This window comes from Octopus bimaculoides, chromosome 11 (assembly GCF_001194135.2).
Source record: "Octopus bimaculoides isolate UCB-OBI-ISO-001 chromosome 11, ASM119413v2, whole genome shotgun sequence".
Classification (NCBI taxonomy): Eukaryota; Metazoa; Mollusca; class Cephalopoda; order Octopoda; family Octopodidae; genus Octopus; species Octopus bimaculoides.
In genome coordinates, this window is record NC_068991.1 from 47,236,027 (window position 1) to 47,245,003 (window position 8,977).

Consider the following 8,977-nt stretch of genomic DNA (forward strand, 5'->3'; position numbering starts at 1 on the left):
GCCATCACGATTTCGCTTTTGCTTGCCGCAACAGGTCTTCACAAGCCGAGTTTCGTGTCCTGCATAGGAGTCAGTCCAGCGGCACTGGCAACGATCTCACTCAAATGTCTTTACACATGCCACCGGCACAAGTGCCAGAAAGGCAATGCTGGGCACAGGTGAGATACAATATATATATCTGAGATACAATATATATATGCACCTGCATTCACACTGCAAAGCATATACACATGGACGCTACCTACCAAACAAACATACAACTTAATGGATACATACATACACAACTGTTGCTCATCCAAACATGTATCAATCCATTATACACCTATATATATTCACTCACTCAAACCAGCACTCCCTCACATTGCAATGTATAAACAGTGGCACAAACCTTTTTTAACCTGTGGCGTTGGATCCTTCTGATACCATGGAGGACCATAGAGCACAGAGTTCTCCCAGCAGTATTTTCCACTCAGGTCTCGAATGATCACACGGCACACGGTTTTGGCAGTGGTCAAACCAGCAGTCACACTTCTTCCAGATGAATCAGACTAGTACAGATAAATAAAGATGAATGGAAAAAAAAATTGAAAGCAAAATAAAAATTAAAATTATAAACTATCTTCATGCCTTTCCTATTCCATGGATCTAAAACAATTCTTCTCAAACCTTTCTTTAAACTATCACCCTTTTAATTTTACTAACACTTTTTCAGTTCCCTCTGGTTACAACCTAATGCCTCCTAGCCCCATTTTCCATGTGCATACAGGAAATATCAGGCCAGAGTAATTTAGTTCCAGGTATTAGTCTGTTAGAAGTAACTACTTACCACAACAATACTATAAGCATAGGTGACATATATTCAGTTTTGCTTATTTACTTATTCACATTTCAAAGTCTATTGTTATTGTTGATGTTGTCGTTATTGTTATTGCTGTTCTAATTGCTGCTAACAAGCAGGTTATCAATTTCTTCTTTTTTTTTTTTTTAGAAAGCTAATATTCAAATAGGAAACAATGACTAAAAGACTGTACAGATACACTTATTAACACCATCCACTATAACTCCCTTTCTCCCCAGTACCCATATAAAATTCCCCAACCAGAGAGCAGTATTGTCCACTGTGAGAAGTACTGTTGAATTACGAAGGAAATGATACACGAAATACACTGTGTAGTCATTAACTCTGCTAAAGATGAATGCTTCACAACAATGATCACAAGGACTAAATACTAAAACTGGTAACCATAACAAAACCAGAGATTAATGGATGATCAAACACCAATGGTAATGGTAGTCCCCCCCCCTCTCTCTCGGAGAGGCACAAGCACATACACGGACATATACACATGCAGCAGTAACTTCCGCCTACCAAATTCAATCACAAAGCTTCAGCAAAAATAACAGTAGTGTGAATATATTTATCAATTCCATAATTATCAAATGCCAACAGATTAAACATAACTCTTAAATACTAACAGTGCAAACGGAACTACCCCCAAATGCAGACAGAGTAAACATAACTATCAAATACCAACAGCATAATCATAACTTTGAAATGCCAGCAGTGTAAACTTAACTATCAAATGATGACAGCGTAGCCATTATCATAAGTTGGAAACAGGACCAAACCCATCACACAAACAACTCTTCTACTATCTAACAAATCAGAACACTGACAAAAACTACACCCATCCCATACACAGGTACACATAACTACAATGAACAGGTATTTTCAATTGATTAGCATGACTTAGTGATGTTCAGTGAATGTGCAGAGTGTACAGGGAAGATTTTCTTGTGAGGACTAATACCCAGTCTTTACAACACTAATTCTCATCCCAGCTTTGCAGCACTCAGTAGCAAACCCATTCAATGCATGATGGAGATCACCTTTTGAAGAGTCAAGTGGCACCATATTATCTGAAGATATCAGCCAACCAATTTGACACCTATCAATTGTGATACCACTCCCACAACGGCTGCACACATCAACCCAGTTCATAGAAACTATGAAAAGAAGAGGTGACAATGTACATCCCTGCCAAAGTTCAACAACCACATTGAAAGGCTTTGCACTGAGAGGTCACAGCTCTAGTATTATAGATAGTAGAGACCCCTTTCAGTCATGAATGACCATGGGATTGCACCTACAAAGTTCTCCTCTGAAGCACAAATCAGGGTAAGGTTGTTTTTGTAGAAAGCCAGTAGTTGCACATGCATACCAGCCTCCCCTCTCCATGCCACTGATGTTATCCAAGGGAAAGGCAGAGACAGCTTGGCACCAGTGATGTCGCAACTCATTTCAACAGCTGAGTGAACTGGAGCAATGTGAAATAAAAGTGTCTTGCTCAAGAACACATGACACAGCCCAGTCCAGGAGTCGAACTCACTACCTCATGATTGTAAGCCTGACACTTTAACCACTGAACCATGCACCATGCAATTAGAATATTGTTGCAGAAAAGAATTGCAAGATAGATTCTTCAAGCCAAGTCAACCAGCAGGAGACCAAGAATGAGATGGTTGGATAATAGCCATGGTCTCAGTTGGTCATGCTTGGGAATCCAGCTGGAAAGTTTAATGACAGTTGCTTTTGATAGGAAGTAATAGAGAAGGCACCTTTAGCAAAGAACAGTGGGCATAGAAGATCGATGGATGGATGGATGAGTATTACTTACCACAGCAGGTAGCTCAACAAAAGATATCAGTGACTGATGATTAAGGACAAAGAACTGAAAAATGAGACAGAAATCAAAAAATTCAGTATTAAAACAAACAATGAATGGAATATTGGTCAACAAACTGAAAATGCAGCTAATAACAATGGTCAATATTAACAGCAAGGTGAGATTGCTAGCTAGCTTTCACCTTTTCTTAACAGTCAAATTTATGCTTGAGTCAACCCCACAACTATCATCTCAAGGTCATAAAACTTTGTTTATCTCTTTAACTGCTATACTCACCATCCCAATACTGATTTCTACTATTTCCCCTAATTATTTACCTTGTTCATCAACCTCTTTGTAACATTAGTATTCTCTGCTCTTTTGAAGGTCACTGAAAGGAGGTTCATCTGCAACATTTCAGTTCCACTTCATCCAAATGACTTCAAGGTTCACCTCAACAGTTGTGGCTGTCATTGTTTAACCCCAGGTCAACCCCAATCAAACATGTTTATGACCAAAGCATTCCAACCATAAATGTCATATATTTTGAGGTCTATCTAAGACTACATTATTCAGTGTGGCCTTCCTTGTTTAAAATAGTAGAGTGTTATTTCAGGAAGATTTGACTGCTATCTCTAGCAGGCCAAACGACTATGTAGAAACAACCTCATTATAATAGCAAGCCAGCATGTTGTATCCTTGAGCAAAGAAAATGTATTTTCTTATCTATGTTTGCCTAGCTAACAAAGAGGTACTATCGTTATTAAGTGGTTGGCAAGAACAAAATATTAAAAGTAATATGCATATGCCAGAAACAGGTTTAAACACAGAATTCCTTGAGGCAGATTTTCGATAGCCGGATGCCTTTCCTGTCCCCAATCTTCACTCATTTCCAAGCAAAGTATTCTTCCCCACTGGTTGAACATGTTTACAAAAAAGATTGGAAACAATGGACCCTGCATGTATGATGGTGATGCTCATTTACAACTATTGTATGATGATCAACACACACCTATACATATATGATAGGCTTCTTCCAATTGCTATCTACCAAATCCACTCTCAAGGATTTTGTAATAAAAATTTAAATAAAACCAGATTATAAAAAAAAAAAAAAATGAATAACACACAAATACAGCAAGATATCGCTGCATAGCATAGACCCACCCAGATTGAGCCAGAACATCCCTTAACTGAAATAATAAAAAAAAAAAATAACAGAGTAGTATCATAATTGCAATAAAACTCACCTGCACATTTGTTGCTTGGAAGATTTCCGGTTTCAAATCATTGTCACAGAACTCTGGCAGATCATGATGTTCTTGTACACAACTGCTCAGTTTAGCAGCACCATCACCCATTGGGAAATGGCTCAGATGATTAACTAAATGGGTCATTAACTGCCCACAAAAGAAGAGGGGAAAGAAACATGAGTGAAATTAAAACAAACGAACCCATTTTCCTAATTTTCTTATATTCCATGCTATTGAGATTGATTATATATTATATTATATTCATATATTCCTTTCTATTATAGGCACAAGGCCTGAAATTTGGGAGTGGGGTGGCTAGCTCACTACTACATATATATATAAAGAAGAATAATAATAAATGGAGCAAAACGCGTATGATCAATAAGTTCCTTTCTACCCATTAACCGGGTATGATATCCCAGTTTTTGTATGATTTTTGCTACCCTGGTAACTATTAACATATTTACATCAAAGTTTTTTTTGACCGAGACCTTTGGAAATGTGCTGTGCGTGAGAAGACCCGGCAAGCCAAGTAAGATCGTTGCCAGTGCCCCTGGACTGGTTCTTGTGCGGGTGGCACATGAGATGCACCATTTTGAGCGTGGCCGTTGCCAGTACCGCCTGACTGGCTCCCGTAGGATTTTCGAGCGAGATCGTTGCCAGTGCCCCTGGACTGGCTTGTGCGGGTGGCACATAAAAGACACCATTTCGAGCGTGGCCGTTTTCGTGCGGGTGACACGTAAAAGCACCCACTACACTCTCTGAGTGGTTGGCGTTAGGAAGGGCATCCAGCTGTAGAAACTCTGCCAAATCAGACTGGAGCCTGGTGTTGCCATCCGGTTTCACCAGTCCTCAGTCAAATCGTCCAACCCATGCTAGCATGGAAAGCGGACGTTAAACGATGATGATGATGATGATGATATATATATATATATGTGTGTGTGTGTGTGTGTTTATGTATGTATGTATGTAACAAATATACATACATATATTAAATATACATACATCCATTCAACTCTTCAATGATGTCTTATGAGGAATATTAAACTGAACCCTGTATTTGACAAGTACTTGATCTACTTTGACTGGATGTAAAGTCTACTTTGACTGGATGACACAAATTAGCTCATTTTTCCCCACTTATCAACTGAAGCAATTAGATTACATCAATACATTTTGAATCCATGATACTGAAATCAAGAGTTCAGCTACTTAGAGGCACAGATTCCAAAGAAAAGAGATGAGTAGAAAAGTTTCGGTATCTCAAGGCCATTTTCACAAGTGATGAGAGACAGAAGGCTGAATTATAGGCTAGAACTGGAGGTGCTGGCACAGTAATGCAACAGCTCCAGCATTTGATCCCCAAAAGAGGAGAGGTTCATAAAAAAGCCAAACTCGCTATCTCCAATTCAACTTTCATGTCTATTCTCACCTATGGCCATATATGTTGGGTAATGATCAAAAGAGTACCATCACAAATACAAGCAACCATAAAGGGGATCCTCCCAAGGGTCTCTTGAGTAACATTACTTGGTAGGGTGCATAGCTCAGAGATCAAAGAGTCTGCCTAAGTCAAGCACAGCTACAGTACTAAAAAGTAAGGTAAAATAACCTTCTCAAATCATATCAACTCTTAAGGTCCAATTTCCTAGTTTCATGGCATATATATTCCCTACCTGGACAGGATGCCAGTCCATCGCAGGATTATTCATTTTTGCCAGCTGAGTGGACTGGAGTAACGTGAAATGAAGGGTTTTGCTCAAGAACTCATTGCATCACCTGGTCCAGGAATGAAAACTACAATCTGCCAATCATGAGTCCAACATCCCAACCACTAAGCCACATGGCTCCACAATTCTGATACTACAGACATGTGATTAGAATGTCACAAGAAAGCATTACAAGACAGGTTCTTAAAGCTAAGCCAACTGGCAGGAGACCTAGGAATATACCAAGAATGTGATGGTTGAATAATATCCATAATCTTAGTTGGTTGTGCTTGGGAATCCAGCAGGAAAATCAAATGACGGTTGCTTCTGATAGAACCCTATGGAGGAGATGCCTGAGGACTCTACCCCAACAACCCTCCCAAGAATATAGTAGGTGGAAAAGATAGATAGATATATTAACACAGCCTAAATGTGTCTATAAAAATATTCTCCAGTTTCAACAATTTTACTTACCGTTTTAGCTGCTAGTTTAAGAATATCCGTTTCTTGCTTTACTGGTGCTTCAAATGGGCAAAGGCCTTTTGGGTCTTCAACATTTGTGTTCTCAACTGAATCTGCTGGAAACAGTTTCGAGCCGCTCGTGCTGCCTAGTAGTGCCTCTCTGTCCATGTCCATTTCTGAGACAAAGTCAGAGAATGAGTGGCTACCTCTTGAAAGTGATGCTGTCGTTTGTCCCATAACAGCAGCATTCAGAACCTTTGGGAGGCACAGAAAGAGAAGGAAAGAAACAAAACTTAAAATAAAGCAACAAATTGATTTTAGTCAAGGTTAAGTCAACTTTCTAACATGACTACTCACAAAACGACAGAGTGCAAACATATACATAAACACATACCGACATCCATATTACATAAGATGTTAACATTCATGTAGCAAACTTAACTAAGCATTATTTCATATACTTAAATATGCTTCAAAAATACTTTAACTCTTTAGTGTTCAGATTACTCTCTATCAGAAGTAATGATTATTTATTCATATTGTCTTGAATTTATCATGTATTAACACGTTGCTTTGAGATTTTGATGATGTGATTGCTTATTTTTAGAATGACTTTAAAGTGTAGATGTGAAAATCTAGATCTGGCCAGTTTGAACATAATACTGGTAGTACGTTTGGACTGGAAATGGCCAGTTTAAATGCTAAAGGGTCAAGAGATAGAGGAAGTATAAATAAATAAAACATCAGTGCACGTCTAAAATTTTGCTTTTTTCTCATATATTTAGTAATTCAAAGTATGTTGTGTAAAACAGTCCTGGTGAGTGTGTGTGTGAGGTCTGAAAATAAAAGGCTAGGTGGGATGATTAAAACTGGCATTAACATCATTTCAAGATCCACTTTCCATTCTGAGTTAGTGGAAGTATATAAAAAGGGAAGAGTTAAAGTTCTATATGAGAAATAAGATCACATTACACACTGAAAACATTGTTTTTAATCAAACCCTAGAAATAAAAACATAACCAGTACCAAACACACAGACAATTTAGAGAGACTCTACGAAGCTATTTAACCTACAAGAATTAGCATTCAAATCTCCTTCAAACCACACATCATACTATCTTAAAAAAGAAAAATGTATAAGATAGTGCTTTTAACCCTTTAGCATTTAAACCAACTATATTCAGCCCAAATATTCTGTTTTCTGTTCAAACCAGCCAAATGTAGCCTCTCACACCTACCTTACAATGTCATTCTAAAAATTAAACGATCATATCGAAATCTCAACGCTATGAGATAATGCATGATCAATTCAAAACAATGCGAATAAATAAGCATTACATTTGATAGAATAATCTGAATGCTAAAGGGATGAAGAAAATTTTAAAAATAAACACAGGTGGGGGATTGCTGCAATGCTTCTAATAATGATAAATATAATTGATCAGAGCTGATCTCACCTTAAATAACACTAACATACACACACTTACACAAACATGCATATTAACACTCACACACACAATTCTGTATACAAATTCAAACAAGCATACACACATACGTACAGAAAATACTTACTTGAAATACTTTATGAAGTAAAGGTTTCTCATTTTCAGTTGGTTCCAACAGAAGATGCATTGGCATCTGCATACACCACTCAACAGTTGTGAACAACATAGACTCCAGTAACTGCAAACAATAATAAAGGAATATACATATTTATATATTTAAATGAAAAGAACAGAGAAAATAGAAATTCTGAAATACCCAGAAGGCTCCCTGGAAGTAGTAGATAGTTTCTGTTATCCGAATTTTGAAAAGAATATAAGTATACTGCAAGTGAAAGAAGGTTGCAGAGCACTGATATAGACTGCATGGAAAAGGGGATGTTAAAAGATAAAGATGATGATGAACACTTGGGGGAATGGAATGGAAAGATGGACGAGGAATGCTATACAGATGCTTTGTTTGCTCCCCCCTCCCCCTGCCTTTTTTTTCTTTTGTCATTAGCAAACACGGATTTGCATGTGCAATAGTTCCGGCGATATGCATTCAGAATTCCTAGAGTAGACAGTCTAATTTAAAATTTTTTTTTTAAACAAACAATGTTAATATGTGAAATGGATTAATTAAAAATAAAAACGGATTTTCAGTCATCTTAAAAAAGGAAATCAATGTCAAAACGATAAATTCGAAAAGGTAATAGCTAGGGGGAATAACTCCTCATACGTGGACGCAAGCTAGCAGGGGAGGTAATTCTTCCCAAACTTTTTAACCAAGGGAGATAATTCTGATTTTATCTTCTGTCTTGACAGGTTAAATTGCAGCCAAGCTGGGGCACCACTCTGACAGGTCTAGTCAAACAAATTGACCCCAGTAACTTATGTTAAGTCTGGTATTTATTCTATCGGTCTCTTTTACCAAGCAACTCGTTTACCGAGACGTAAAAACAGCAACAGTTATCAAGCAATGGTGGGGCACGCATGTACACACACGGCATACAACTGTTTCCACAGTTTCGATCAACCAAATTCACTCATAAGCCATTGGTCAGCCCAGGGTTATAGTAGAAGACACTTGACCAAGATGCTAGAGAGTGGAACTGAACCAGAAATCACATAGTTGTAAAAATGAGATTCTTAACCATGCAGCCAAGCCTAAGCCTATATGAGAGAGAAATTTATGTTAATATATAATGAGAAACTTCATGGAATGTATTTTACCCGCTTTTGGTCTTCATTGCATGGTTGATCTGGACTTGGCATGATCTCTGTAACAGTTAAGGCAATTGCCTGAAAAAGAAAAAAATATATGTATTAATTTTTAAAATCTATTTTATACAACAAATCGGGATGGCACCTATGCCCAGCGTCGCCTTTCTGTCACTTGTGCC

The 8,977-nt window shown here is 37.8% G+C and overlaps 1 protein-coding gene across 1 annotated transcript in view; it reads right to left on the bottom strand.

Moving 5' to 3' along the window:
* The window catches only part of LOC106883134 (ral GTPase-activating protein subunit alpha-1), a 294,566-nt gene that overhangs the window by 161,666 nt on the left and 123,923 nt on the right, over positions 1-8,977 (bottom strand). The window contains exons 31-36 of the mRNA XM_052971984.1: positions 8,808-8,876; positions 7,663-7,773; positions 6,103-6,345; positions 3,917-4,066; positions 2,679-2,732; positions 389-548 (exon numbers count right to left, since the gene is read on the bottom strand). Coding sequence (XP_052827944.1) covers positions 389-548; positions 2,679-2,732; positions 3,917-4,066; positions 6,103-6,345; positions 7,663-7,773; positions 8,808-8,876 — 787 coding nt within the window. The remainder of the gene's footprint in view (positions 1-388; positions 549-2,678; positions 2,733-3,916; positions 4,067-6,102; positions 6,346-7,662; positions 7,774-8,807; positions 8,877-8,977) is intronic.